At 67.6% G+C, this 27,993-nt stretch overlaps 16 protein-coding genes across 16 annotated transcripts; 8 read left to right on the forward strand and 8 right to left on the reverse strand.

The window, feature by feature from the left end:
- Nucleotides 1-43: 43 nt before the first annotated feature.
- MICPUN_63569 (predicted protein) lies at nt 44-1,765 on the reverse strand (the record flags this gene model as incomplete). Its single annotated transcript, XM_002505684.1, has 1 exon — nt 44-1,765. The coding sequence occupies one exon, from the start codon at nt 1,763-1,765 to the stop codon at nt 44-46; it is 1,722 nt and encodes a 573-aa protein (XP_002505730.1).
- Nucleotides 1,766-1,949: 184 nt separating this feature from the next.
- On the forward strand, nt 1,950-2,474 carry MICPUN_63570 (predicted protein; the record flags this gene model as incomplete). The annotated part of the gene is made up of 1 exon (XM_002505438.1): nt 1,950-2,474. The coding sequence occupies one exon, from the start codon at nt 1,950-1,952 to the stop codon at nt 2,472-2,474; it is 525 nt and encodes a 174-aa protein (XP_002505484.1).
- Nucleotides 2,475-2,570: 96 nt separating this feature from the next.
- MICPUN_63571 (predicted protein) lies at nt 2,571-3,014 on the forward strand (the record flags this gene model as incomplete). Its single annotated transcript, XM_002505439.1, has 1 exon — nt 2,571-3,014. The coding sequence occupies one exon, from the start codon at nt 2,571-2,573 to the stop codon at nt 3,012-3,014; it is 444 nt and encodes a 147-aa protein (XP_002505485.1).
- Nucleotides 3,015-3,352: 338 nt separating this feature from the next.
- MICPUN_109364 (predicted protein) lies at nt 3,353-4,690 on the reverse strand. Its single transcript, XM_002505685.1, has one exon. It carries the CDS (start codon nt 4,668-4,670, stop codon nt 3,405-3,407), a length of 1,266 nt encoding a protein of 421 aa, XP_002505731.1. The 5' UTR covers nt 4,671-4,690; the 3' UTR covers nt 3,353-3,404.
- Nucleotides 4,691-4,811: 121 nt separating this feature from the next.
- On the forward strand, nt 4,812-6,126 carry PEX10 (peroxisomal protein importer family; the record flags this gene model as incomplete). Its single annotated transcript, XM_002505440.1, has 2 exons — nt 4,812-4,883; nt 5,011-6,126. The coding sequence occupies 2 exons, from the start codon at nt 4,812-4,814 to the stop codon at nt 6,124-6,126; spliced, it is 1,188 nt and encodes a 395-aa protein (XP_002505486.1).
- A 72-nt stretch (nt 6,127-6,198) lies between these two features.
- MICPUN_63574 (predicted protein) lies at nt 6,199-7,809 on the reverse strand (the record flags this gene model as incomplete). Its single annotated transcript, XM_002505686.1, has 1 exon — nt 6,199-7,809. One exon carries the CDS (start codon nt 7,807-7,809, stop codon nt 6,199-6,201), a length of 1,611 nt encoding a protein of 536 aa, XP_002505732.1.
- Nucleotides 7,810-7,980: 171 nt separating this feature from the next.
- On the reverse strand, nt 7,981-8,967 carry MICPUN_63575 (predicted protein; the record flags this gene model as incomplete). The annotated part of the gene is made up of 1 exon (XM_002505687.1): nt 7,981-8,967. One exon carries the CDS (start codon nt 8,965-8,967, stop codon nt 7,981-7,983), a length of 987 nt encoding a protein of 328 aa, XP_002505733.1.
- A 514-nt stretch (nt 8,968-9,481) lies between these two features.
- Nucleotides 9,482-10,092, forward strand: MICPUN_87731 (predicted protein; the record flags this gene model as incomplete). The annotated part of the gene is made up of 1 exon (XM_002505441.1): nt 9,482-10,092. A coding segment is annotated over one exon (611 nt), but the record flags the coding sequence as incomplete, so codon positions are not given.
- Nucleotides 10,093-11,873: 1,781 nt separating this feature from the next.
- MICPUN_65501 (predicted protein) lies at nt 11,874-14,955 on the forward strand (the record flags this gene model as incomplete). Its single annotated transcript, XM_002505442.1, has 3 exons — nt 11,874-12,604; nt 12,668-14,354; nt 14,523-14,955. Coding segments are annotated over 3 exons (2,851 nt in total), but the record flags the coding sequence as incomplete, so codon positions are not given.
- A 212-nt stretch (nt 14,956-15,167) lies between these two features.
- Nucleotides 15,168-16,076, reverse strand: MICPUN_69434 (predicted protein; the record flags this gene model as incomplete). The annotated part of the gene is made up of 1 exon (XM_002505688.1): nt 15,168-16,076. A coding segment is annotated over one exon (909 nt), but the record flags the coding sequence as incomplete, so codon positions are not given.
- Nucleotides 16,077-16,731: 655 nt separating this feature from the next.
- On the forward strand, nt 16,732-17,679 carry MICPUN_103783 (predicted protein; the record flags this gene model as incomplete). Its single annotated transcript, XM_002505443.1, has 1 exon — nt 16,732-17,679. One exon carries the CDS (start codon nt 16,732-16,734, stop codon nt 17,677-17,679), a length of 948 nt encoding a protein of 315 aa, XP_002505489.1.
- A 44-nt stretch (nt 17,680-17,723) lies between these two features.
- Nucleotides 17,724-19,421, reverse strand: MICPUN_63580 (small conductance mechanosensitive ion channel family; the record flags this gene model as incomplete). Its single annotated transcript, XM_002505689.1, has 1 exon — nt 17,724-19,421. The coding sequence occupies one exon, from the start codon at nt 19,419-19,421 to the stop codon at nt 17,724-17,726; it is 1,698 nt and encodes a 565-aa protein (XP_002505735.1).
- A 232-nt stretch (nt 19,422-19,653) lies between these two features.
- Nucleotides 19,654-20,487, reverse strand: MICPUN_63581 (predicted protein; the record flags this gene model as incomplete). The annotated part of the gene is made up of 1 exon (XM_002505690.1): nt 19,654-20,487. The coding sequence occupies one exon, from the start codon at nt 20,485-20,487 to the stop codon at nt 19,654-19,656; it is 834 nt and encodes a 277-aa protein (XP_002505736.1).
- Nucleotides 20,488-20,666: 179 nt separating this feature from the next.
- Nucleotides 20,667-22,051, reverse strand: MICPUN_63582 (predicted protein; the record flags this gene model as incomplete). Its single annotated transcript, XM_002505691.1, has 2 exons — nt 20,667-21,905; nt 22,016-22,051. 2 exons carry the CDS (start codon nt 22,049-22,051, stop codon nt 20,667-20,669), a joined length of 1,275 nt encoding a protein of 424 aa, XP_002505737.1.
- Nucleotides 22,052-23,326: 1,275 nt separating this feature from the next.
- On the forward strand, nt 23,327-24,661 carry MICPUN_109365 (predicted protein). The gene has a single exon (XM_002505444.1). It carries the CDS (start codon nt 23,410-23,412, stop codon nt 24,535-24,537), a length of 1,128 nt encoding a protein of 375 aa, XP_002505490.1. The 5' UTR covers nt 23,327-23,409; the 3' UTR covers nt 24,538-24,661.
- A 1,444-nt stretch (nt 24,662-26,105) lies between these two features.
- Nucleotides 26,106-27,941, forward strand: MICPUN_67382 (predicted protein; the record flags this gene model as incomplete). The annotated part of the gene is made up of 2 exons (XM_002505445.1): nt 26,106-27,317; nt 27,567-27,941. Coding segments are annotated over 2 exons (1,587 nt in total), but the record flags the coding sequence as incomplete, so codon positions are not given.
- Between the last annotated feature and the right edge of the window lie 52 nt (nt 27,942-27,993).

Below are 27,993 nucleotides of genomic sequence, written 5' to 3' on the forward strand. Positions count from 1 at the left end.
CCGAAGGGAAAGAGAACTGTAATACGAAAGAACGGCAGCAGTATCAAGCCGCGAGGTTCGCCTCGATGAGCGTCGGTCCCGACCTCGCGAACGCCTCCTCGAGCGCCGCGCGCAGCTCGCGGACCGTGTTGACGGTGGAAGCCGGGACCCCGTGACCCTTCGCCACGCTGACCCAGTCAATCGCCGGCTGCGTCAAGTCGGTGAGACTCTTCGCCACGGGACCGGACGGGCCGACGCGCTGCATGGCCATCTCGATCTTGAGAATCTGGTACGCGCGATTGGCGCACACGACGGTGATCACCTTGAGCGACTCCCTCGCCTGCGTCCACAGCGCCTGCGTCGAGTACATTGCGCTGCCGTCCGCCTGAAGGTTGATGACCCATCGATCGGGGCACGCCACCGCCGCGCCGACGGACGCGGGCGGTCCGAATCCGATCGCCCCGCCCGTCAGGGTCACGTGGGTAAACTCGGGGCACCCGGCGCTCTGGTCCCAGTACGACCCGCCGCTGGTCAGCGACTCGTCGACCACGATGCATCTCGCCGGTTGCGAGCACGCGACGACGGCGCACAAAGCGACGGGGTTGAGCTTTTCGTCGAGGGGCATCTTCGGCGGCGGCGGTCTCTGCGCCGCCTTGGCCGCGATCTTGGCGTCCGCGACGTTCTCGCCGACGATCTTCACCACCTCCTCGAGGAGGACCTTGACGTTACCGGCGACGTCCCCGCCGCAGTCGATCTCCCACACGTCGTCGTCGGTTTGCCGAAGGAGGTGCGACGGGCCTTGGCCGTCGTAGCCGAACATCGCGATGGGCCTCCTGGCGTCGCAGGTGACCACAACCTCGTACGCCTCGAGCGCAGCCGCCGCGTCTTTTGGAAAGTAAGGCAGCCGCGTGAGGTGAGGGAGGGTCCCGCCGCGGTCGACCCTCGCGAAGGCGTTCTCGCACAGGACGTGGGCTCCAGTCACCGCGGCGACTTTCCCGAGCGCGTCGAGGGCTCCGTCGTCGGCGAGCGTCGCGTCCCCCGCGGCGTAGAAGGCGCACTTCCCCGGCGAGCACGCGACGACGGCGGCGGCGCACTGCGCGAGGAAACCCCGCACTTTGTTCGCGTCTATCGGCTTCGGGTCGCCCACCCTGACCGCCTCCTCGACGGTGAGGACCTCGCTCAGCGCAACGAAGGCGCCGTCCGGTCCGTCGGGCTTTTCCCAGCCGCGATCGTGCGGCACGACGAGGGTCGCGACGCGGCCCTTGGACGTCGCCGGGGCGTTGCTCTCGCGCCGCCGCGTCGCCTCGAGGGCGTCGATGGCGTCCGCGCGAATCGCGCCCGGGATGTCGGATGTTCGAACCCACGAGCTCACGGTCGACGCGAGGGACTCGATGTCCGTCTCGAGCAACGAGTCGGCTCCGTGGTGCCAGGTGGACTGGTCGCCGACGATGACGAGAACTGGGGAGTTGGCGCGACGCGCGTTGTGGAGGTTGGCGAGGGCGTTGGCGAGCCCCGGGCCGAGGTGCAGGAGGGTGCACGCGGGCTTGCGCGCCATCCTCGCGTACCCGTCCGCGGCGCCGCTCACGACCGTCTCGTGGAGGCCGAGCACCGGTCGAATCGCGTCGGGGCCGAGGGAGTCCAGCGCGCCCACGAGCCACATCTCCGTCGTGCCGGGGTTCGCGAAGCACACGTCCACGCCGCCCTCGTGCAGGGCGCGGACGAGAGCCTCGGCGCCATTCTTGGGCGGGGCGCGAGGGGAGATCGAGGACGGGCCTCGCGGGGCCATGAGGCGACGAGAGGTGTGGCGCGCGTATCGAGGCGAGGTGTCGAGGCGAGAAACGGCCGACCCGACGGAAAACGCTCGCGACCGCCGGACTTCCCGACGCGACGCGCGTCGAGGCTTCGCCGTTTTTGAGGAGGCTCGTCTCGTCATCGCTCACTTCTCCACCGAGCCGCCGACCAGTCACCGCATGGGCGGCGCGAACATCGCGCTCCCCGCGGACCGCGCCAAGTGGGATCCCGACGGCGAGTTCATCCCTTTGTGCGAGCGAGAGCAGTTCTATTCGCACACGCTCGGCCGTCGACGCGACCTGATCAGAGACCACGCCGAGCTGCTCGAGGCGGACTTTCAGAACGCAAAGGTGGCGGGCGAGATCCCGTCGGACCATCCGGGGGACAACGAGGTGGAGATGCAGGACGTGTACGCCGAGATGTTCTACGAGGCTGAGCGCCTGGGACTGACTCGCGTCGCCGAGGCGAGGGAGAGGGAGGCGAACTTGTGGGGCGGCGGCCCGAACATCGACGTCTGCGACAGTTTCCTGATCCAACCTCACAGCAAGGAGGACGACAGCCTGGTCCAGAGGAGCGACCTGCCGTCTGAGCAGTGGTTCTTCGACGAGGACGACCCCGATGGCAACTTGCTGCCCACGCCGGCACTCCCGCGGACGGGCTGGACGTGGACAGGCCCGACGGGAAAGGAGAGGAACGACGCTTAGGTTTTACAAGCACCTTCGTAGACAATGATATCGACAGGAAATCGCCCGTCACTTCTTCTCGTTCGCGTCAGCGGTCACTTTCACTCGCGCGTACACATGGAGTACGTCGACGCCGGCACGCAGACCTGCCCCCTCTGCGGCGACCCCTCCTCCGGAGCGCTCGATCGCCCGCCGCGCGACGAACCGTACCCGGAGTGGCTGAAGGAGCAGTGGGAGATTCTCAACGGCCGGGACCTGTCCGAGGAGGAGCGCACCTACAACAAAAACTGGTACCTGTCGAGGCACGCGAACAAGGACTGCGTCCCCGTCCACAAGGCCAACCCAACGTACGAAGCCCCGAGGGAGAGGCACGTCGAGGGTGACCCGACGGCCCCGCCGAATTCCTCGAGGAGCAAGCCGAGGATCCTCTGCCACAAGGAGTCGTTCGCGCCGCTTCGTCCTCCTGGAGACCTCGAGGGACCCGGCTGGGAGTACCGAACCACGTACGACGGAGGCGGCAACTGCTCGGGCATCAACGAACCCATCAACGGCCTGTGGTGAGCGACGGACGCCTTCTCGCCGCCTCGGTCGAGAAACGCCGCCCTCGCCGGTGGTGCAAACCGCCCCGACGCCGCCGCCTTTGACGGGTGAGAGCCGGCGCATGCCAAACAACGACGACGAGGATCGCGACGCGACCTCGGCGCATTCCACATCTACGTCGCGCATGATCCTGCTCGGCGTCGTGATATGGTATAACCTGCTGATATGGGCGGCGGAGTGGACGTACGCGGCGATGACGCGCGCGAGGTTCCCGGAGGAGAGACGCATGGCACCCGCGTCGCCCCGGGGGTACGAGGGCGACGAGGGCTGATCGGAAGCGACGCGACCCGGCAACTTTTCTCACGACGCTTGCTCATAACCCTCGTTCGCGGCGCTATCCAACCTCCGCTTTCACGTGTGCGTCCCTCGGTCACTGGTCAGCACGTCCGACACGAACCCGAGCCGTTCGAGCAACCGGCCGAAGAACCGTTTGCCGCGTCCCCCCGCTTCGTCCCCTTTTTTTGGTTTTTTGCCAGCCTCGTCGACGTCGTCGAGCCGCTTCTTCGCTCCGTCCGCGTCGACGCCCGTGTCGTCGTTCGGGTCGAACAACCCGCGCCACACGCCGCGCCGCGCGTGGTTCGAACGCCTCTCCTCGCCGTCCAGAGACGCGAGCTCGCGTTCTATCGCCGGGTCGGACGCCCCTTCGGAGAACCCGAGCGCCTTTAACAAGTCGGCCCTCGCGGCTTCGTCCTGGCCCAGCGCCCTCCGCGCCTTACCCCTTCGATAAAAAGCCTTGGCGTTGGTCGGGTCGACGCCCAGCGCCCTGCCCGCCTGGTCAACCGCGTCGTGGTGTCGCTCCATCTTGAGGTAACACGCGCAGAGGTTCAGGTGCGCCGGGAGTTTCTCGCCCTCCGCCTCGTCGAGGTAGGCGCCGAAGAGCTGCATCATCATGTCGTCGGTGAGAAAGCTGAGGGACATCTCGTACTCCCTCGCCGCGGACGCGACGTCGCCGCCCCGGAACAGTTCGTTCCCCTTGGTCCTGTGCGACTTGACCCGCTCGATGCGCTCCTCGTACAGCATGTCCGCTCGCTCCATCGTCTCGCCTCGCTTGGCGCCGATGAGCTCGACGTCGACCAGCATCCAGCAACTCGGGGGCACAGCCGGGAAGGAGAAGTTACCAGCCTCGCCGTAGCACAGCTCGGGCGGGACCCTGAACAGCGCGCGCTCGCCGGGAACCATCGCGCGGACGCACTCGTACAGCGCCGGGTGGTGTCGGCGCTTGCCGTCGCTCGCTGGTATCGCCTTACCGACGACGATCTGGTGAGGTTCGGACTCGCGACGGGTGCTCCACACCTCCTCCCCCGACGCGTTGAGCTGCCACATGTCGTAGTGGACGAAGCACGTGTCGCCGTCTTTCGGCGTTCGCTCCGCCGCGGACCCCTCGCGCATGATCTGCTTATCGACGCCGGGATGCCCGCCGGTGCGCACGCGCCGGGACGTGCACATCACGGGGCCGTGCGGCTTGTCGAGAGGGTACTTCCACTCTCCGACGAGAGGCGCGGTGTCGTCGCCCAGCCGCGGGTTCCATCGCGCGCGCTCGACCTCGGCGCGGGACGACGCGGTGGAGCCGCTCTCCGCGCGTGACGCGGCGGCGTCGGCGGCGCCCGAGTCGCCCATACCCGCGCGTCGCGTGCGCGGCGGCCAGTGGCGTGGAAACCCTCCGTGAGGTTCCGAGGGAAGCTTCGAGAGCGTGAGGTCCAGTCATCGAGATTCGGCCGGGTGCCGGGTCGACAGTGTCGGGGTGCACGGCGCGGCGCCATGAGCGGGTTCCCCGCGGCGGCGCAGCCGGACATGATTCGCGCCGTCCAAAAGGATGAGGTCTACGTTCGGGTGAGCCCAACGCGCTCTCGTCGTCCCTCGGTCCCCGTCGCGCCCTCGCCCCGCCCCGCCCCGCCCTAGGATCCAACAACGCGCGCCCGACTCACCTTGGCGTTCCTCGCCCCTTACACACGCGCAGATGCTGCGCGACGCGATGCTGGACACCGCTCGGCGCTGTTTCAACGCCCGGACGGTGGTCAGGCACCAGCAGCACGTCGGCGTGCTCGCCACGCTCTGGTACCACGGCCTCACCACCGGTTGCGGATGGCAGACGCTCGGCGAGGAATACACGGACCTGTTTCAGTGCACATCCGACGGAGCGTTCCCGGGCGCCGCGCGCCGGTGGCTCCTCGTGCTCCTTGAGGCGCTCACCCCGCCGCTCATGGAGCGCGCGAGGGTGCACGCGAGGCGGATATCGACTCGACGCGAACGCGAAAGGGACGAAGCGTACGAGCGAAGAAGGCGAGAAAACGGTGACGCCCGTTCGGGAGGGAGGAACGCGTCGAGCGACGGAGGAGAAGACGACGCACCTTCAACAATGTTCAACACGGTTCAAAACGCGTTCAACACAGACGCCCTGTGGGATGCGCACAGGCTCCGCGCGGTCCTGGGCAAGGCGGCGGCGAAACTCGCGAGAGCCGCGGACGACGCCGCGCTGGCGCTGTTCCATCCGCCGCCAGCTGTGGGGTCGACCGACACAGCTGGCACAGCTGGCGGCGCCGAGCTCACCGACCCAACGCGGGGTTTCCTCACCAGGCTGCACCTCGCGGCGTTCTACGCCCGGGGGCACCACTACCAGGTCACGAAACGCGTCGCGGGGGTGCGGTACGTGTTCGCCGGTCACGTCGGGCCCGAGGGCAGACCGGCGTACGGCTTGTTGGGCGCTTTTCTCGCCGCGAGGTTAGCGGCGACGGCGATTGGCGCGGCGGCGTCGGCGATGGCCAAAAAGGACGCGGGCGGCGCGCGGGGGGATGGCGCGGGGGTGGCGTCGGGCGGGGGGTTCGTGGTGCGCGGCCCCGACGGCGATGAGATTGGCGGAGGTGGAGACGCAGCGGCGGTGGTGGGCGGCGGCGGCGAGGGCAAAAAGTGCGCGCTGTGTCTGTCGCCGCACGAAGCAGCCACCGCCACGCCGTGCGGGCACGTGTTCTGCTGGGACTGCGTGGCGAGCTGGTGCGCGCAGAAGCCGGAGTGCCCGCTGTGCAGGGCGCCGTCGAGGCCGCAGCAGCTGGTGAGGTTGGGGAACATGGCGCTTTGAGTGAAGATCGTTTTAGCGCGTTAGCGTCACTGTGAGTCACCGGACATTAGCTACGATTCGCGTCGTCCCGTCTCATCGCCTCGGGAAGTAGAGCGGCACGACGGAGACGCCGCCGCCCTCCCAACCGATGGCCAGCGTCGCAGCCGCCTCGACGTCGCCGCCGCCGCCGCCCGGCCCCGACATCGCCACCGTCCTCGCGGGTCCCCCCGCGCCGCCCGCGACCGACCCAACCCCGTCCGCCTCGACGTACCCGAGCAGCGACGCCGTCACCACCGGACGCGTGCGCACGGCGTACAGCGCCACGCGTCCACCCCTGTGCGCGCCGACGTTTGTTCCACCGTCGCCGCCGTCGCCGTTCGACGAACCGTCGAGTACGACGGCGAGTCTGCGGCCGGACGGGTCCCACGACATGCCGACGACGTCCAGGTTAACCTCCGCGCCGTCCTCCCCGGAGAGCTGCGGCAGCTCCACCGGCAGGAGCTGCGCGGCGAGCGCGGGACCGCGCCTCGGCAGGTGCACCGCCGACACCTGACCCCGGCCGCCGCGCGTGGTGACGAGCAGCGTCGCGCCCTCTTTATCGTCCTCGCCGCCGTCTAAGACGTTTAAGGGGTCATCCGGCGGCGGTTCGGGTCCCCACGCCGCCGCGCTCACCGCGCCGTTTCCCGTCCCCCACCTCGCCGCGGTCCACCCCTCGGTTTCCCACAGCGTGAACCCGCCCGCCGGGTGCGCGGCGAAGAGGTACCGGCCGCACGGGGACCACAGGAGCGTCGACGTGCCGGCCACTCCCGACGCGATGGACGTCCTCGCGCCCGTGCCAACCTCCCACACGGCCACCGCTCTTCTGTCCGCGGACCCCGCCGCGAGCAGCCTGCCGCACGGGGACCAGCACACGCAGTCGTACGGGCGCCCGCCGGCGAAGTCGCCCTCGGCGGCCTTGGGTCTCTCGTCGAAAAGTTCGCGGGGTAGGCCCCATCCGCCGGGGCCCGGCGCGGGCACGACGGCGGCGAGCGCGGAGACGACGCGGCCGACGCCGGTGACCGCGGGGGACGCGTAAGGGTCGACGTCGGTCCTCGACGCGCGCGACGCGTCGGCGTCGTCCTTGAGATGGGTCAGTCGCCACTCGGGGGCGCCGCCGATGCGGTTGTTCGTCGCGGCGTGGGATTTTCCCGTGGTGGACGATGCGCGGGTCGCGACGGAAGATGCGGCGCCGGGCTCGTGCGCCCAGACGCACACGCCGTGCGCGCCGGCGACCGCGAGCGTCGAGCCGGCCTTGGGTCGCCAGGCCACCGCGCGCGCGCCCGCGTGCAGGGAGTGGCGCAGCACTGCGGGGGGATCGGTGGCGCCGCTCGCGGGATCGGCGTGGATCAGCACGCGCCCGGTGCCGTCCACGGTGGCGAGCCTGGGCTGATGGCGGTGCCACGCGAGCGGCGCGGTCGCACCGTCGGGGACGGGCGGCGCGGGCGGGAGCGCGCTGCCGGTGAGCAGCGCCAGCGCGTACCCTCGGAGCTTGGCGGGGAGAGCGGCGGGGGTTTTCTCCACCGCGGCGTCCAGCGCATCCAGCGGCGGAAGCGCCCTCCCCGCGTCCGGGAGGTTGATCGGGCACCGCGCCTCGAACCCCGTGCCCGACGCGGAGGATCCGCGGAGCCTGAGGGAGGTGTCCTCCTCCACCAGCACGGCGCCCATGGTGAGGAACGGCGCGCTGGACTCTGCGTGAAAATCAACGGTCCTCGGAGATCCATTCCCCCGTCAGGTTGCTTTTCGCAAAGGAGGAGTTTTGGCGGGGCGGCGGCGACGGACGCGGCGAAACGCGAGCGATGAAAGAATTAAAACGACGCCGACCGGCCGACCACCTGCCTAGTTCGCGTCGAGGCTCCCGAAGAGCCCCTTCCAGTCCCTCTTCTGCCCCGCCGCGCCCGGCCCGTTTGCAAAGTCAAACTCCAAAACCTCGCCGGGCTTGGGCGGCGCGCCGAGGCACCGCACGCAAACCTCCGCGGCGTCCTCCAAACTCACCTCGCCGCCGCCCGGGCCCTTCTGCCCGAACACGATCGGCTTGCCCCCCATGCCCGCCCTGATCCTCGCGGGTCTCGCGATGGTCACGGGCACTGTCGCACTCGCGATGCTTCGAAACGCGTTTTCCCGCGCCGGATCCGCCCTTTGACCGTCGTCGCCGCCGAAGATGCCGCCGAGAAGGCCGCCCGAAGATGCCGCCGACGATACCAGCACCGCGTGCTTCACCTTCCCGTCGGCGACCACCGCGGCCGGGACGACGCCGGCGTCCCCGCAGCAGATGACGGCTCGGCAACCCCTCCGCAACGCGTTCGCCGCCGAGCCCGGGTCCTCGACGGCGACGACGTACGGGCCGTATCGCGCGGCTGCAGCTTCCGGGGAGATGCCCAGCGCCACCACCGGCTGCTTCGCGACGATGAGCTGCATGATGATCGCCTCTCCCAGCGCCGTCTCCGCGCCGGTCACGAGCGTTCCCTTGCGGGGCTTCTTGTCCCACTCGCGGAGCTCCTCCTCCTCGTCCGGGGTGGGTTCGGCGACGGCGGAGACGCCGCCGTCGCCGACGCGTTCCTCCCCGGGAGCGCCCACGCTGGAATCCTGGCCGTACCACTTGCGGAGCTTTGGGCCGCCCTCCATGACGTCGAGCATCTCGTCGAACAGCCCCTTCTTGCCGTTGGCGACGACGGATCGACGTCGTCCGCGATCCTGCGACGTCGGGACGGGAGGCTTCGCCTGGTGGCCGCGGCGATCGAGGGATCGGGCGCGGGTCGGGGTGGCGCCGCGGGGGGACGTAAGTCCCGCGCGCGTCGCGGCGGAGGTGAAGGCGACGACGGACATGGCGCGTACCTGCTGGAGCGCGCGTGCCTCTTGTGGGCAAGACACGTCGATCTGCGAACTTTATCCTCTCGCAAATCCCATTCGATGTCGACATTTTTATGTAGGATATTCATACAACAATTCTGATAAAACTCTTATTCTCTAACCACAATCTCGTGTGTCTTAACACCAATTACGAAATGTTTTTTTTCGCGGCGCGGCGCCCGCGGCGCGGCGGCGGCAAAAGGAGAGTCAATCTGGCGGCGGTCGCTTTCCACTTCGCGACGCGGCGGCACGCCTCGAGCGTATTGTCCCCCGCGACGGTGCCGCATCTCGCACCTCGCGCATCATCATCGCACGCACCCGCGAGCCTTGAGAGGAAGCCATCGCCGCTATCCTCCCCTCGAGCGCCCGCCGCGTCCCGTTCGTCGACTCGCGTCGCGAACAGAAAGTTCCAACTCGCGCGCCCGTACCCTGACGGACGGCAGCCATGGTGAAGCTCAAGGTCAAATCGCACGTTCAGCAGGAGCGGAACATGGCGGGCGTCGGCAATAAGTTCGCGCCGCTCCCGCCCATCCTCCTGAACAAGAAGAAGGGCGAGCCGTACAAGCCGAAGACGCCGGAGGATGCGGGCGGCGGTAAAAACCCGTTCGCGCGCCAGCTCGCGCACGGCGAGAAGGACGTCCGAGACGCCACCTTCCGCGCGCTCGGCAAGTGGCTCGGCGCGCGGTCCGACGTCGACATGCTCGACATGAAGAAGATCTGGAAGGGGCTCTTCTACGCCATGTGGCACGCCGACGGGTGGGACGTCCAGGAGGAACTCGCCGAGGAGATCGGCGGCTTGATCCACAAGCTCAAGCACCGAGTGGCGCTGATGTACGCCGGGGTGTTCTTCATCACGTCGAGGCGCGAGTGGGTCGGCATCGACCGCCACCGCATGGACAAGTACCTCCGTCTGGTGCGCCGGTTCACATCCCACGTGTTCCGTTACTGCGCGGACCGAGACTGGGCCGAGGGCGTCGTGGGCGACGTCGGCGAGATGTTCGTGCGGTCAGCGCTCATCCCTACGGGCCGAGGCGACCAGGGCGTCGTCGACGTGGGCCTGCGTCTGCATCTCGCGGAGGTGTTCGTCACGGAGCTGCGTAACGTCGCCGCCGGTAAGGACGAGGTGGACGTCGGCTGCGACCCGGATAAGGAGAACGAGGCCAACGGCGGAGCCCTGCGCACGGTTTTCAGGCGAAAGAAGGGTGAGAAGAGGAAAGGCCCGAGGGTGCCCGTGCCGCGCCCCGTGCCCCCGCACGCCACCGACGCCCTGCTCAAACCGTGGGCGCAGCTGCTGCAGCTGGAGCCGCACAAGACTCTGCACAAGCGAGTGCTGCACCAGGTTTTCGAGCGAGTGTTGGAGGGTGCCGACGGGGGGGCCGCGTTTTCCGATCCCGAGTCGGTGGAGGATGCCGCGGATGCCGTGCACGTTCGACTGGACGCGGCGACGATGAAGCGGATGGCCCGGACGTTCATCGACGTCGGCGCGGACGAGGGCACCGGCGACCTGCAGCGCGAGTCGCTCTACGAGCTTCACATCTGGTTCAGGAAGGCTTCCAAGCGGGCCGCCGCGGCTGAGGGCGGCGACGGCGAGGAGGAGGAGGCTTTTTTGACGAAGAAGGAGAAGAAGAAGCGCAAGAAGGAGCCCTCGCCCGAGCCCGAGGAGGAGGAGGAGGAGGAAGAAGAGGAGGAGGAGGTGGTGGAAGACGAAGAAGAAGACGACGACGACGACGATGAAGAGGAGGATGAAGACGACGAGGAAGAGGACGAAGAGGAGGTGTCCGAAGAGGAGATGAACGGCGAGGAGAGCTTCCACACCGCCCAGGACGACTCCGACTCGGACTCCGACGAGGAGTCCGACGAGGACGAAGAGGAGGAGTCCGAGGAGGAGTCCGAGGAGGAGGGTGAGGAGATGGAGATGGAGGAAGGGGACGATGAAGAAGAGTCGGAAGAGGACGACGAGTCGATGGAGGACTCGTTCGACGACTCCGACCAGGACAACTCCGAGGACGAGGACGAGGAGGAGGAGGAGGACGACGACGAGGGATCCGAGTCGGAGAGCACCGACGAGGACGAAGACGACGAAGAGTCCAGAACCGAGGCTGCCGTCGCCGCCGCGACCGCCGCGGCGGAGCGCAAAGCCGTCCGCAAAGCCGAGCGATGGGCCGCGGCGGTCGGCGCCAAGACCCCGCCCGGTGCGGTGCACATGAGCGGAGCGTCGTTTCTCGCGCAGCGAGCGGTGGGCAAGGGCGCCAAGGAAAAGTACACGTCGCCGCACTCGGTCGTCAAGACGGTCGGCGGCGGCGATAAGCTCGCCTCCCCGGGCATCCTCGGCTCGATCGCGTCCGCGGTCAAGGGCATGGTGGTGTCCCCGAGCCCCGGCAAGCGGGTCCAGTGGAACATGAAGGGGAACACGCGTCACACGCCGACGGGGCCGCCCAACCCCGTGCGAGGGGACGATCTCAAGAGCCTCCTCTCGTCGTCCCCTGCGAAGGGTCTGCTCCGACCGATCCACGCCGCCAAGGCTGGGTACGGGACTCCGAACAGCGCGCCGGCGTTGGGGGCGAAGAAGACCAACATGGGCGGCGGCGGGACGCACAAGAAGGGCTCGAAGACGCCGTCGGGGGGCAAGAACGCCAACAGGGTTCGCGCCAAGGATTTTTGGTAACTTAAGGGTTAATTATAAATATTAACCGTTTTCGTACGTGTATTCAACGCGCTTTAACTATTGTACAGGAATTAGGAATGTCACTACGCGTTTCAGTTACATCATCACGAGTGCACCTTTTTCTTCGCAGAAAAACCCAGATGCGTCGGCGGCGGCACCACAAGTCGCGGCGCGAGGGCTACGGGCCGAGTGAGCGAACCCGGCGGGTCCACTCGCCATGGTCAAGGCGTACCTGCGCTACGAGCAGGCGCGTGCCTTCGGCGTCGTCGCCTCCCCCGAGGCGCCGCCGGTCTACGACGACACCGGCAAGCATCTGGTGACGGCGGCGCTGGAGCGCCTCGCCGTGTGGGACGTGCGTCGCGGTGTCGAGGCCAAGAGCCTCCTCCCTCCGCCGCGCGAGTCCGGCGCGTTGCCCGCGGTGACGCGCATCGCCCGTGCGGAGGGTAGCGACCTCGTCGCGGCCGGTCACTCCGACGGCACCATCCGACTCTGGTCCCTGGACGACGCATCCACCGACGTGCTCCTCAAGGGGCACCGCTCGGAGGTGACCGCGCTGCGGTTCAACGCGAGCGGCTCGATGCTGGTGTCGGGAGGCAAGGACACCAACGTGGTGGTATGGGACGTCGTCGCGGAGACGGGTCTGTGCCGCCTGCGCGGACACAAGGATCAGGTCACGGACGCCGTCTTCGCCGAGGCGGACGCCACCGCCGGCGGCGGTGCGCCATCCACCGGATCCTCGGGCGTCCGGCTGGTGACCTGCAGCAAGGACGCCACGGTGAAGGTGTGGGATCTGGACACCCAGCACTGCGCGCAGACCGTCGCGGCGCTCGGCGCGGAGTGCTGGAGCATGGACGTGGACCCGACCGGCAGGCGGCTCGCGGTGGGAACCTCCGACGACAGGCTCCACCTCTTCGCCGTCAACCGCGGGTACGACGACGGAGAGGAAGAGTTCGGCGACGGCTCCTCCGATGTATCCGACGACGACGAGACGCGGACGAAGAAGACGGCGAGGGCGGACGAGAACGGCGCCAGGGTTCCCATGACGCAGGCGCAGAAGGCTGCCTCCATCGCGGACGCTTCGAACCTGTTGACCCCCGTCGGGCACGTGCCGCGATCGGACAAGTCGCGGGTGTCCCACGTGAGGTTCGACAGAGCCGGCGGCGGTCTGCTCGGCGTGCAGACCGTGGGGCGCGCGATCGAGGTGTGGCGCGTGCGCTCCGCGTCGGAGAAGGCGAAGCGGCTCAAGCGCAAGCAGAAGCGCCGGCGCGAGAAGGAGAAGCTTCGCGCCAAGGAACGAAACGCCGAGGAAGATCAGACGGAGACGGCTTGGGACAAGGACGCCGAAGGCGAGGGGCTCACCGCGGCGGACGAGCTCGAGCTCGCGACGGTGGTCCGCCCGAAAGCCAAGACCCGGGGCTTCGCGTGGGCGCCGAGGCAGCGAAGACGTCCGGGCATCCGCGCGGTCGTCGCCGTGCTCCTCGATAACAACGCGTTCGAGGAATGGGAAATCGGTCAAGACGCCGACGGGGTGGTGGCCGAGGAACCCACTAAGATTCGCACCATCGACGCGCAAGGCCACCGCGCCGACGTTCGCGCGCTCGCCCTGTCCCCGGACGACGGCACCCTGCTGACGTGCTCGAACAAGGGCGTCAAGGTTTGGAATCCCGAGGACGGCGCGTGCCTTCGATCGGTGGACGGCGGGTACGGGCTCTGCGCCGCTTTCGCCCCCGGCGGTAGGCACGCCGTCGTCGGAACAAAATCCGGCGCGCTGGAGATTGTGGACACGCAGGCTGGCGTGCAACTGTCGGGCATGCGGGACGCGCACGCCGGCGCCGTGTGGGGCGTGGCTCTGCTTCCCGACGGATCCGGCTTTGTCACCGCGAGCGCGGACAAGACGGTTAAGTTTTTTGAGTGGCGACTCGTGGACGTCGAGGACGACGAGGACGAGGGCGGCGAGGGCCGACGCGAGCTGGGCATCGCGCACGTGAAGACGCTGCAGATGGCGGAGGACGTTCTCTCCGTGAAGGTCACCCCCGACGGGAAGCTCCTCTCGGTGTCGCTGCTGGACAACACCCTCAAGGTTTTCTTCGTGGACTCGCTCAAGTTTTTCCTCTCGCTCTACGGCCACCGGTTACCCGCGCTCTGCCACGACGTGTCGTCGGACTCGCAGCTTCTGGCGTCGGGCGGTGCGGACAAGAACATTCGGATCTGGGGTCTCGATTTCGGCGACTGTCACAGGTCGGTGTTTGCCCACGAGGACAGCGTCACGTCGATTGCGTTTGTGCCAAAGACCCACTACCTTTTCAGCACCGGAAAGGACCGCCTCGTCAAGTACTGGGACGCCGATAAGTTCGAGCCGTTGCTCACGCTGCAGGGCCACCACGCGTCGGCGTGGTGCGTCGCGCTGTCGACGCGCGGCGAGTTCGCCGTCACCGGCGGTCACGATCGCGCGATTCGCGTGTGGGAACGAACGGACGAACCCTTCTTCGTGGATGAAGAAAAAGAGAAGCGTCTGGAATCCCTTCTGGAGGAGGGCGGCGCGGAAGACGACGGCGACGACGACAGGATCGCCGCCGCCGCGAGGGAAAATGCGAGCGCCAACGGCGGCGTCGCGCCCGCGGGGGCGGAGGCTGGCATGGCGGGGCGAAAGACACTCGAGACGCTCACCGCCGCGGATCAAATTGTCGACGCTCTCGACGTCGCCGGGCACGAGCGCAAACGAATCGACGATTACGTCCGCACCAACGGACGCAACAAAGACGCGAACGAGGACGATGAGGCGGTCGAGAACGGCGACGACCAGGAGGACGAGGAGGAGCTGAAGAAGGCGCTCGATGAATTCTCCGACGAGGAGGAGGACGACGAGGAGGGGGCTGAGGACGACGACGACGATGACGCCGCCGACGCGGTCGTGGTCAACAGCGCATCCTTATCCGCGTACGGATACAATCCCTCGTATCCCAGCGGCCTTCCTCCCAATCCCTTGCTCATGGGTCAGAGCCCCGAGCGGTACGCGTTGTCTGCGATCGAGAAGGTTCGCGCCGCGGATCTGGAGCAGGCTGTGCTGGCGCTTCCATTTTCATCCGCGTTGACTCTTTTGGATTACCTGGGCGGCTGGCTCGAAGCTGGCGAGAAGACGGAGCTCACGTGCAGGCTCGCGTCGCTCATCGTCCGCTTACACTACGTTCAGCTGGGCGCCACGCACAGGGCTCGCGCGGTGCTGCTGAGGCTGAGGCCGCTGCTGAGGAAGCGAGCGAAGGAGCTTCGCGACTTGATGGGTTTTAATCTCGCGGGGATGAACATGTGGGAGACGCACCTCAAGGAGGGCGGCGGGGGGACCAAGAAGGACGACGACGAGGACGAGAACACCGCGAATTTCACGGACGAGCTCATCAAGGACGAGGACGCGCCCGGGCTTCCGGGATGGGGGTAACGGCGGCCACGCGTGTGATGAGACGAATAAGAGCTCGCCATTCCCAATAATAGAGGAGTAATGTCATCGTCACGCGGAGAGGATGCGCACGCGACCGTTGACGATCTCGATGACCTGCGGGGTGTTGCCGTAAATCCCGCGACTCATGCCGGTGTCCGACCTCCACACCTTACCCCCGCATCCGCTGTTGATCCCCTTCTGCTGCGGCGTGTGACCGACGATCAGTCTCTTGGCGCCGGTGGCGTCGAGAGCCTCGGTCAGCCTCTTGCACGCGGCAGCCTCGCTCTTGTTCCCGCCCTCCGCGCCGCCGTAGTCGCGGGTCCACACGACCCCTTTCTCCTCGAGCACGTGCTTGGGGGGCTGAGAATTCTTACCCACCATCCACGCCGCCACCTCGTTGTTCAGTCGTTGAAACCCGTAGTCGACGTGATTCTCCGTGATGCCCGCGTGGGCGAATACGGTGTCACCAACCTGCAGCACCGTGGGGTTGCTCGCCATCTTCACCGCCATCTCCCCGCCGGGCAGGAACAAGTCGCGCCGGGCCCATAGGCCGTAGTAGCTGTTCGGCGTCACGCCGTCGGGAACGGGCGGAAGGGGCTCGACGTTTTCTTCGCCGAGCTTCTCCGCCTCCCTCGCGCGTCTCTTCTCTACCCATCGCCGACACTCGCCGAAGGCACCCTTGGTGACGTAGCGGAAATCGCCCATGACGTTCATGATCTCGTGGTTGCCGTTCATCACCACGACGTCCCCGCCGGCCTCCTTCGCCTCCTTCGCGAGCTTCTGAAACTTGCGCATGATGGCGAGCTCGTTGTCGCCGCGGTCGAGGATGTCGCCAACCTGCACGAGCACGGTGGTCCCGCCGATCCACTTGCCCTCCGAGTTCATGCACTTGCTGAGCTCCAGCGCCTTCATCGCCTGAGCGAAGTCGCCGTGGATGTCGCCGACGGCGACGAGCCTGCGTCCGTTCAGATCGAGGTTGGTGACCGGTTTCGGCACGTCGATCTTAGCCTTCTGCGCGCCGGGCTTGCCGGGGTTGGCCTTCTTGGCGAGGGCGCTCTGCGCGGCGAGGAGCGCGGGAGCGGCGGCCGCGCCGCCCGCGAGGAGGGCGCGACGCGCGAGCGCGCGGCCCTGGGGCGAACCCGCCGCCGCGGTCCCGCCCGATGCGGCGGCGGCGAAGGCGACCAACCGCGATCGGGGCCTTGCGGGCCGAGGGTTTCGGTTTCCGTCGCCCGATCCACCGCCGTCGGAGCGCCCGCGGCGCTCGGAGACGCCGCGCCGCCCGCCCGCGGAGAATCCGCCGAGGAATCCGCCGCGCGAGAAGGAGAACGACATCGTCATCCCGGGGATCGGTCGGGGTGACGTCGGGCGTTTCGGTGTGCGCACAGGGGGTGCCCCCTACCTTCGCCAAGTTTCGAAACGTCAGGCTGCAGCAGTGCCGGGCTCGACTTCCCGTCATCGGGGATCTGAGACTGGCGGTTGGCCTCGGGGCGCCGCGCACACTGCGGGGCGCGTGCGCCGGCGATCGAATCGCGCTTCAAGGGGTGCGAGCGCTGGGAGGTTCCTCGACCGGCCATCCGCCCTACGCTCATCGTGGCGGGCTCGGTTTCAGCAGGTCCCGCGTCAGAGTCGGATCTCGGCCACCATGTTCTTCAGCAGTCCTCTCGATGAGGACATGGTGAGCCGCGTGGAGCAGGACGAGGACGAGGAGCGCATCGCCGAGCGCGCCATCGAGGCCAACGGCGGCATCCTGCAGAAGGTCTTCCCCGTCTGGTCGCAGGCTGCCCGGGATCGCATCGCCGAACGCGGATCGCTGAGCCCCGACGTCCTCCTCGTCGCCGCCGGGGATTTCGCTTGCGATCTCGTGCACGACGGCGTCGCCGCGGGAGGCATCTCGCTGAACCCTCTCGGCGCCCTCGCCGTCGCGGGCGTCACCGCCAAGGGCCTCACCCTCGATCCGTCCGCGGACGACGACGCGTGCGTCGTCCACGACCTCGGCGGCGGCGTCGCCGTCGCCGCCGCTCGCTACCGGATCCCCGTCGAGTCGGCGCGGGAGTGGGCCGCCGCCCTCGTGAACGCGGTCAAACCCGGGCGAGTCGTGGTCCTGTGCGCGGTGGACGAGCACGACGTCGGGTACGGCGTCGACGGGTACAGGGGTTCGTTCGTCCTCGACACCGCCGCGCAACGATCGGGGATGCACTCGCTGCGTATACTCGACGACGAGACGATCCCGCCGGCGAGGACGCTGCCCGCGGGCGCGCTCCTCGAGGGCGTCCCCGCGGCGGTCGCGGCGCGCTGCGAGATGCTCGGGATCCCCGCTCGGGTCGTCGCGGTCCCGGCGCCGACCGGCACGGCGGGCGCGCGCGGGTTCGGCGACGGACGGTCAAACACGGCTGTGCACGGACCGGGGGCGCGAAGGATCGGAGTCGGGCCGGGCTTCGGCGGCGGCGTCGACGGCGTCGCCGCGTCGCACGCGGTGCAACTGACGCAGAGGGCGTGCGGGATCGATTTCGGGGTGTTTGGGGGGGTGGGCGCGTCGTCGAAGAAGCCGACGTCGGCGGTGGTGGACGACGGCATGCGGGTGTACACGTGAGTCGCGTTTGTGTTTTAAAACATCCATGTTTAGTCACCTGCTCGTCACCTGGCGGACTTGCCCTCGGGGAGCCAAGGGCGGTTGTCCTCGCCGACGGTGTTGAGCACGGTCCACGCCGGCCCGGTGCTGTTTCTCTTGCAGATGTCGAACATCCCCAGCAGGAGCTCCTGCTGCACCTGGAGGAACGGATCCTTCTTCACCACGCTGCAGTGCGTCTCGACGCGAATCGCCAGGTGATCGTCCTTGATGTCGCGGCAGTGCACGCGAATGGGCCTCTGCGGGGGGTTGATGATGCTGGGGTGGTTTGCGAGGTACGCGGTGATCTCTTCGGTCATCTTCGGGATCATCGGCGCGTCGTCGAGCCTGACGCGGATGTTGGCGACGATGATGCGAGCCGTCTGCCTCGAGATGTTGATGACGTTGGCGCCGAGGAAGAAGCCGTTTGGCACCGTCGTCGGCCTCGTGTCCTTCGGGATCAAGGTGGTCTGGTACCAGCCGATCTCTTTCACGAGGTAGCCGCCGACGCTGGGCTCGTTCGTGCCCCTGAACCTGCCGCCCACGGCCATGAGGTAGATCTTCTCGCCGGGGGAGAACGGTCGCATGATGGCGAGCATGGAGCCGCCGATGAAGTTGCTCACCAGATCCTTCGCCGCCAAACCGAAGGTTAAACCTCCGATGCCTCCGAACCCGAGGAGGGACTTGGGGGGCAGCCCAAAGACCAACGCGCTGCTTATCGCGGTACACAGCGCGCCGGTCACGACGGCGAGCCTGGTGAGGACGAGCTTGGTGCTCGAGTCCTTGATGCCGAGCCTGTCGGTGAGAATTTCGGGAAGGTAGTTATCGGTGGCCATCGTGGCGATGATGCCGCCCGCGAGCGTGTACATGCCGCGGTCGAATTGCTCCATGATGGTGGTGGGTAGAAATGCACTCATCTCGAGCAGCTCGCCGACTCTGCATCCGTTGTCCCAGAGGTACATCCCTATCCAGAGGCCGCCTATGACCTTCATGGGGCCGCCGAGCCAGTTCCAAAATGATCTCTCCCACTCAACCGTGTTCTCGGGGTCGCGCTCTTTCAGGTAGTCGTAAACCTTACGCCGACCCTTCACGATGGCGAAGTGCCAGGCGATAATTAGCCAGACATCCTCGATGTCCCAAGGGTCGTTGACGTTGTCGTCGATGGCGTTCATGACGCCACGCACGTCCTTGGCGCGATCGATGACGAAATCGTCCAGCGACTTGCGGGCGCCCTCGGGCAGTTGGAAGAGATTGGGGCTCGGTTTGTGCGCGGTGGCCGTTGCGGCGGCAGCCGCCTTGCTCGGCGCGGCGCGCGCTGAGTAAGGTCCCGCGAGTTGCCCAGCGATGCCGAGCGCGAACGCCGCGGCGATCTTGCTGCCGAGCGAGGGGGAGTCGCGCAAGCCGACGCGGATGCGATTCCCTCCGGGCGGTTCGTCGCTGGAGTCGGGAACGGCTCCCATCCAGGAGCCGCCGTCGCCGCTGTCGCAGAAACCCATAGCGAACAGCTTGTAGTTGACGTCGGTATCCTCATCAGGAGCGACGGCGTTGGGTTCAGACGATGCGGAGGCTTTGACGACAACGGAACGGCCGACACGACAGGGTGCGTTGTTGAATCTTCGCCCGCGCGTCGCCTCCGATTTTCCTTTTCGGGCGGCAGCGCCGAGGCGTCCGTGAGCGGACGCTCCGGGAAGCCGAACGCTCGCGGATGGGCACGCCAGTGACGGCATGGTACCGAGAGGTTGGTTCGGGCCGGAGTTCGGCCTCGGATGCGAGTCGCGTGTGCACCTCGGTTCGCGCAGCCGGTGAAGTTTGGCGCGCGAAAGCATCCGAGCTGGCTGACGAGGATCGATCGCGTCTGTGGGCACATTTACTGCGAACTCTGTCCTTTGCGTGACACGCCGCTATAACATGTTCGCATCCGCCAAGGCGCGCGGTGCCGCGTCCCGGGCCCGCGTTACATCACGCGCTCTCTTCCCTCCCGCGCTTTCCCCCAAGCGTCCCGCGCCCCGCGCGCCCGTCCCCAACCCCATACGCATCCTCCGCCAGCTCCGCAAACTCAGCCTCACCGACGGACCCAACCGCAACCTCGTGAGCGCCGTCGTGTCGCCCTTCGTCCACCACCGGGCCCAACGACGGCGTCTCCGGCCCGCTGTGGGGTTCATCTTTCGCGCCGCCGTTCGTCTCCCGCGTCTGCGTCGCGCTGGCGGGCGGTGGATACGCAAACTCGTCGTCGTCGTCGTCCATCATCGGAAACGCCAGGGGCTCGGGCTCCACGTCCGCTGCGCCCCCGTCCCAGTACTCCCCGTACTCCGATACCGCCACGTCCGAGAGGGCGTCCGGTCGCTTCTCCGGCGCGAAGAACACCCCCGCCGCCGCGTGCGACGCGTTGGAGCCGCGTTGGCCCGGCTTGGCGCCCTGCATCCACGCCGGCACGGTGTGCCCGTTCCGCCTGAGCCAGTCGCAGTACTTCTCGCCCCCCGACGCCTTCTCCCAGTCCTTCAGGTGGACCTCGCACACGCGATCCCACGCGCAAGGCCCGGTCGTGCGGCAGCAAGGCGCCGATTCGTCGGCGTCGCCGCCCGCGCGGACGCCCATGCCCGCCGGGAGCTCGTCTCCGCCCGAGCCACCGGCGCCTCCTCCACGATCGGCCGCCTTCATCGACTCGATGTCTTTTATGAGCCGTTTGGCGTCGCCGAGGACGTCGTCGAGCCGTGTCCGGTCTTCTTCGACGTACGGATGCGGGATATCGAGGCCCATCGCCGCAAAGTCGTCGTAGTCGTCGCCGTACTCCATGGGATCCATCGTTCGCGGTGGATCCCGACCCGCGCGCTCGAGGAGTGGCGAGGCAAATTTGAATATTCGCCGCGGAGGGTCAACGAGAAGGGAAAAACTCGGTTGTTATCGAGGGCGCTTTTCGCAGAGGGAACGACGACGGCGACGATCAGTCGTGAAGATTGCACTCACTCGGTCTCTCACATCCTCCTCGAGTCTCTTGGGTCCGGGGACCTGCGCCTGTCCCTGTCCCTGTCCTCCTTATCCCTTTCGCGGCGGTCCTTCTTCCTCGGGCTTCGGCTCCGGCTCCGGCTCCGGCTCCGGCTTCGATCGCGTCGCCGCTTCCTGTCCCGATCGTAATCCTCGTCGCGGTCCCTGTCGCGGTTCCTGTCGCGGTCCTTGTCCCGGTCCTTGTCGCGGTCCCTGTCACGGTCCTTGTCACGGTCCCTGTCTCTGTCCCGGTCCCTGTCGCGGTCCCTGCGCCTGTCCCTGCTTCGGTCCCTCCGATCCCTCGAACCGTCCCGACGCCTGTCCCGGTCCCTGTCCCTGTCCCGGTCCCGGTCCCTGTCCCGGTCTCGGTCCCTGTCTCGGTCCCTGTCTCGGTCCCTGTCCCTGTCCATGCCCCTGCCCTGGTTCCGCGCCGAGAATGGCGGCCTGCTGTCCCTTCCCCATCCCCTCGCGTCGCCGTGTCCGCCGCGGCCCGGGCCCCGGTCGTATCCCTGCGGCACCGGCGGTCTGTACGGTTTGACGTGCCCCGCGCGCACGTACGCCTGAATCTTCTCCGCGAGCTCCTTTTGCAGCTCCCTGCACCGCGTCCAACCCACGTACTGCTTCCCGGTCTCGTGCTCCACCTTTCGTTCGTCGTTGTCGACGGAGGACATCAGCACGCCGGACACCGGACACGCGAACATCGTCTTGGCGGCGCTCCCGAAGCGGGCCTCGGCCTGGTCGCGCAGTGCCTTGAGCCGCTCGCTCTCCGCGAGCGCCTGCTGCGCGGCGTCCACCTCGCCTTCCTCTCCCAGTTTCTCAGCCTTGACGGCGTACTCGGATATCTGCTTGTTGTAGGTGTCGATGATTCTCTTCTGCTCCGGCTTGAGCTCGGCGGAGACTTTGTTCATCTCCTCGCATCGCTCGTTCTGCCGCCTGATGCGGCTGTCGCACTCGCGCACGACCACGTCTAACAGGCGCTTGGTCTGCGCCTCGTACCCGGTCTTGGCGCGATCGGGCGAGGGGAGGGAGTTGAACGTCTCGCGCAGCTCATCGCTCTGGATCTTGCTGATGTCCTCTGGGGCAATGTGCCGCTGGAGGTCGTCGTTGCTCCGCGTGTTCTTGAACATGTTGACGTCCAGCCCGCAGAGGTAGTACTTGCACACGTCCGGGTCGTTGTACTGCACCTTGCGGTTGGTTCTTTGCTCCGGGAGGAGGTTGCGCTCCGAGCCCTGTCGCGTCGACGGGGAAGACGGGGAAAGCGGTCGTCAGGGAAGGAAAATTGGCGATTTGCGATCGAAGCGTCGAGAAGGCTGGGGCTGTGACGGCCCGTCGGGCGCACCATGAGCTGATCGAGCATCTCTGCCATCGATGCCATGGTCGTCGGTGTCGCGAGCGGCCGCTGGGGGGTTCTCGCCCTGGCCACGCTGTGCGCGTCAAGCTATGGAGCCGCTACTAGGGATCGAGTGCCGCTTTCCCGTGGTTGGCGCCCGGCGCGATAGAGGTGCTGGGCCGTCGTCAAATCTCCCGCTCCACATCCAGCTCACGCATTCAACCATTTCGGATACTGCAGCGAGAGCGTGCCGGTGCGCCCCGCAGTGGGACACGCGCGCAGGATCCCGCGCGGTGACCCGAACTCGATCGCACCTCACGCGCGCGGAGTTCGGAACCCGCGTCGTAACCCGCGCGGGGCACGCCACATCGCCCCGCGCCCCGCTCGGCAACCGCGGTTTTTTTGGAGAGGGGTGACTCGGCAGGCGAAAAAGCTCGACATATGCTCACCAGCTGGGGAGGGGTGTTCCCTCCCATGCACCCGGTTCACGCCGTCGAGGACGGCGAGCACAAGCGCAAGAGGGAAGATGAGCTCGACCTGAGCATCCGCGAGGGCGCGGAGGGCGAGGACGCCACCCCGCAGAACCGCGCGCTCGCCCAGAGACGGCGACGATTCGCAAAGAGCGACAGGTGAATCTTCTTCGAGTCACCCGCGTTTTTTTCCTCCGGACGCGTCACCTCCGACACGAGCCACGCGCGCCCCACCGACGAACCGCTGATTCCGCGCACCCTCGCTCGCAGGAACGCTCCCGAGGTCAAGGTTAGAGGCGTGCTCGAGTACCTGCGCGCGCGAGGCGCGTCCGTGGGCCGCCAGAGCCAGAGATACAGCGCGCTGAGGTAGACGTCCGCCCGAATCCACTATTCCCGTGAACACCCGCCAGCACCCGCGTCAGCACTCGCGTTCCAAATTCAGAGCAACTCTCCGCTGACCCACCCGTCCCGTGGAAACCCCGCAGGCAAAGCGCGCAGGCTCGGACCGCGCTGGTGACGCGCCAGCCGTACTGCCTCAAGGAGCGCGCCGCCCCGCGCGAGCTCCTCCGCAGCTTCGACAAGTGCTTCGCCGCCGCGTGGCTCGACGACGATCGATGCGTCGTCGGCACCAAGGATAACAAACTCGCCATCGTGTTCGCGTCCAACCTTCACACGCCCGCCGTCGAGGTGAAGCTCCCGCGCAGGCTGTTCGAACCCCCGGAGCGTCGTTCGAGCCACGTTACGCGGCCGTTACGACCGTTACGACCGCCGCCGCCGCCGCCCAGGGTAGTGGACGACGCCGTGGCGAGGGTCAGAGCCGCGGCGAACCACGAGCACCACGCTTCAAATACGACAAACGTAAACGACACAGCTGTACACGTCCGCCGCCGCGTTCGTTTCAGGGGCGACGCGCCGTACGTCGTCGCCGATGAGATGGACCGTATGCACGCGCCCATCGTCGGCGCCGGCCTGGGTTGGGCGCCGACTCGACACTCCGATAACTGCGGCATTCACGCCGTCGCGATCAACGCGAGTCGGACTCGGATGGCCACCGGCGGGGCGAACCCGGCGGACGCGGCGGTGTTTTCGCTTCCGGACGTGAGACCGACCGCGCTTCTGACGGGCCACACGGACTGGGTGTTCGGCCTGGACTGGGTGACGGATAACCTGCTGGCGTCGGGCAGCAGGGACGGGACGGTGAAGCTGTGGACGGTGCCAGACGAGCCGGTAGGGTACGGGCGCGGTTCATCAGGGTACGGACGCGACAACGACGCCGCCGCCGCGCCGTCTTACGCGCAAATCTCGTCCGACCCGAACGACACGCTCGTGTTCCACTACGACAAGGTGAGGGACCTGAAGTGGTGTGAACGAATCGAGCGGCTGGTGAGCGTGAGCACCGACGGGCGGGTGTGTTTCTCCGACGTGGAACGCGTCGCAGCCGTCGAGGAGAAACGAATCAGGGGTAAGCGCGAGTTGGTGTGCGTCGCCACGGACGGCGCCACGTGCGCCGCGGGGTCCCAGTCGCACATTACCGTCTTCGATCACAGGCTGGGCGGGGTCGTGCGCGACGAGCGGTTGGTGGACAACAGCAGCGACGGCGTGCGCTCGCTATCCTTCGCCGGGGACGGCCGCTTGCTCACCTGCGGCGGCGGCGGCGGCAAGCTCACTTTTTTCGACATGCGAGCGGGCGCGTTTCTCCCGGCGACGGGTTCGGACCCCGGCGGAATCGATCCCGCGACCGTCGGGTTCGTCTCGAGCCTCGCCTCGCCGTCCTTCACGCCTTCGCCCTCGGCGTCGCCGCCGCGGTACTCGTCCAGCGGCTCGGACGCGGGCTCGACGGGAAGTATCGCGAACCGGTCCCGACGCGACTGCCTTGTGCTGGACACGGGCGAGGGCTGGCTGGACCGGGAGCATCACGTCTTCGTGGAGCACTTCTCGCGCGCCGAGGTGCTCAACGCGTGTTACGCGCACGCGTGGGACAAGACAGGGACGCGGCTGCTCGTGGCGGGCGGGCCGCTGGCGTACGGTTTGCGGGGGTGCTACGTCGGGGTGTGGTCGTGAGTGGTGCGGGTTTTGGCTCCTCGACGGGCCGAGGCGGCGGCTAAAAGTTTTAGCCGAAGGCGAGTCGCGATGTGGTGGACACTTCGGAAGGTGCTGATGGATTGTAATTGTGTTGTACAACGCGAAGATCAGAGCGCGCTGCGCGATTTCGGTGTTGGCGGCAGCTCGACGACGGTATCCAGCCATTCGGTCAGCCGCGCGTTGACCTCCGCCGCGTGGGTCACCGGAAACCAGTGTCCGGCTCCCTCCACCCTGACCACGCCGCTGCCCGCGCCGTTGCCCTCGACGGCGACGAGCCAGTCGTCTCCGTGGAACCTGCTCGGCTTATCGGCGCCGTACATGTACAGCGTCGGACAGCTGGGCACCCTCCCGCGACGTCCTCCGCGCCCGGCACCCCCATCGGCACCCCGATCGGCACCCCTATCGGCACCCCCGCCGGCACCCCCGCCTTTCCTCCTCGCGCGCGCCAGCTGCTCTTGCCAGAACCTGAGGTACGGCCAGTTCCTTCGGTGGGGTATCGTCCCGCCCCTTTCAAAGTCCAAACCCCCCGGGCGCAAACTCGGCGCGTTCGACAAACGCGCGAACCGCGTGGTCATCCAGTCCCCGACGTCGCCACCGATCGCGAGCGCCGCGAGGAGCCAGCCCTGGTACGCCGCCACGAACAGGCGCTCTTTCGACGTGAGCCCCGACACGTCGCCGCCGACGTCCAGAGCGCAAACAGCTCGAACCAATCGCGGGTGCCTTCGTTGCAGCCTGTACCCGACCACGCATCCCCAGTCGTGGCACACGAGCACCACGGGGTGTTCGTGACGCGTCGTCAGGGACTCGATCGTGGCGACGGTGTCCTCCACGGCGGTGTCGAACGTCGGGAGGGTGACGCCTCGCAGGTTGGCGGCGGTGTCGTCGGGATAGTAGCACGGGAGCGGTATCGCGATGCACCTGTGGCCGGCGTCGGTCAGAGCGGCGACCTGCGAGGACCACATGAGGAGGGAGTCCGGCCAGCCGTGGATGAGGACGCACGTCAAGCCCTTGGGTGACGGCGACGAGGGCTCGGTGACGACCGCGGGGAGCACCCGAGGCGGAGACAGGTCCTTCATCTTCTCGGACGACGCGTTGGCGCTGCTAACAACGCCGATTTTGCCTCGAGCGAGCGGGCGACTCGCGTGGGATACCTCGCCCCGCGCCCGGGTCTGGAGCGTCCGCGCCGGGGGGTGCAATGCGAGCGCACCTACGACGCCAGCCGGCATCCAAACCCGACGCGGGTTTGACCCTCCCGGCTGACCCCTCGCCCGTCGTTTGTGGCTGGGCAGCTCGAGAAAGGCTCGGACATCGGCGCAGCCAACGAACTTGTGAAATCGCGCGGCGGCCTGGCGCTGGCGGCGGTAAAGTTCGCACCGCCGCCTCTCGTTGACACAGTGCCGCGCACCGCCTCCGGCCTCGCGCGCGCCACTTGTTTAATCGAGGTGGCTCGCTCGAGGCGTTTACGAGACGTGAAGATGGCGGGCGCGGTCGCCAAGGGCGCCGAGGGCGGCTCCGAGCCCCCTAAGCAGCGCACGGCGGAGGGCCCTCGGTTCAGCTCGCTCACCCCGCCGCTCCGACCCGAGTCGATGGAGGTGCTCGCGGCGCAGGGATTCGAGCGCGCCACCCCGGTGCAGGCCGCCGCGATCGGGCTGCTCGCGGGTAACAAGGACGTCGCGGTGGAGGCGTGCACGGGAAGTGGCAAGACCCTCGCGTTCGTCCTCCCGATGGTGGAGATCCTGGCGCGCGCGTCCAAGGAGCAGTCGTTCCGTAAACATCACGTCGGCGCGGTCGTCGTCTCCCCGACGCGCGAGCTCGCGAGACAGATCTTCGACGTCGCCGCGCCGTTCATGGCGACGCTACCCGACATGGCACCGCCCATGCTCCTCGTCGGAGGCACCGACGTCAACGAGGACGTCCGAGCGTTCGCGGCGGCCGGCGCGGCTGCGCTCATCGGCACCCCAGGTCGCCTCGACGATCTCATGCTGAGGTCCAACGCGTTCGACGCCAAGCGATGCGAGCTCCTCGTCCTCGACGAGGCGGACAGGCTCCTCAGCATGGGTTTCGCCAGGGCCATCAACGCCATCATCGCGAGGCTGCCCAAGCAGCGCCGCACCGGGCTGTTCAGCGCCACGCAGACGGATGAGGTTGAGGAACTGGCCCGAGCGGGGCTTCGCAACCCCGTGAGGGTCACGGTGAGGGACTCCGCGGCGCAGGCGGCGGCGAACGCGGCGAAAGCGTCGGGTCTGCCCGCAAACTCCGCGGCGGCGCGGGGTAAGCTCCCGGCGCAGCTCAAGCTGCTGTACAAGGTGTGCAAGGTCGACGAGAGGCTCTGGCGTCTCCGAGAGTTCCTCAAGGAAAACGCGGACAAGAAGACCATCGTCTACTTTCTCACCTGCGCGTGCGTCGACTACTTCGCCACCGCCATGTGCGACGGCGCGCCCGCGTCCCCCGGCGACGACGTCGACGTCGTGGCGCTGCACGGCAAGATGAAGCAGTCGCAGCGCGAGCAGGCGCTCGGTCGGTTCGCGGCGGGCGCGGGGGGATGTTTGCTGTGCACCGACGTGGCGGCGAGGGGTTTGGACATCCCGGGCGTCGACTGGGTCGTCCAGTTCGACGCGCCGCAGGACCCGGCGGCGTTCGTGCACAGGGTCGGGCGCACCGCGCGGATGGGACGGGACGGCAGCGCGCTGCTGTTCCTGTCGCCGCACGAGTCGTCGTACGTTGAGTTTCTGAGGGTGCGGCACATACACCTGCGGGAGGTTGACGGGTTGGAGGATAGGGACGAAGGCGCCGCGGGTGGGGAGGGAGCGGGGAACGCGGGTGACGCGAAGGAGGCGGGGTTGAAGGCGCTCAGGGAGGAGATGAGCGGAGGCGGCGTGGAAGAGGAGGAGGACGAGGAGGACGAGGAAGGGTCCGAAGAAGAGTCCGAGGATGAAGAGTCCGAGGATGAGGGGTCCGAGGAGGAGGGGTCCGAGGAGGAGGATTCCGACGAGGAGGATTCCGACGAGGAGGGGTCCGACGAGGACGCCGCGGACACGGAGGCTGTCGAGGGCGGCAACCGGCTCTGCGACGAGCTCCGCGCCAGGTCCGAGAAGAACCGCGAGGCGATGGAGAAGGGCGTACGCGCGTTTGTCTCGTACCTGCGGGGGTACAAGGAGCACCACTGCCGCTTCATCTTCAGGTTCAAGGAACTCGAGCTCGCGCGCCTGGCCCGCTCGCTCGGGCTCCTACGGCTGCCGCGGATGAAGGAGATTCGCAAGGCGCCCAAGTCTTCGCTCAAGGGTTTCACCGAGTCGTCTGTGAACCCGGACGCTGTGCCGTTTGAGGACAGGGCGCGAGAGAAGCAGCGGCAGCGCGCGCTCGCCGAGGAGGCTGCGAGACGAGCCGCGAACCCCGAGGCGAACGCCGACAGCCGCAAGGAGAGGGAAAAGCGGA

The sequence above is a fragment of the Micromonas commoda genome, chromosome 13 (genome assembly GCF_000090985.2).
Source record: "Micromonas commoda chromosome 13, complete sequence".
In the NCBI taxonomy this organism is placed as follows: Eukaryota; Viridiplantae; Chlorophyta; class Mamiellophyceae; order Mamiellales; family Mamiellaceae; genus Micromonas; species Micromonas commoda.

Coding starts and splice junctions, on each gene's coding strand:
- MICPUN_109364 (XM_002505685.1), bottom strand. CDS start 4,670: ATGGGCGACTCGGGCGCCGCCGACGCCGCCGCGTCACGCGCGGAGAGC.
- MICPUN_109365 (XM_002505444.1), top strand. CDS start 23,410: ATGGACCGTATGCACGCGCCCATCGTCGGCGCCGGCCTGGGTTGGGCG.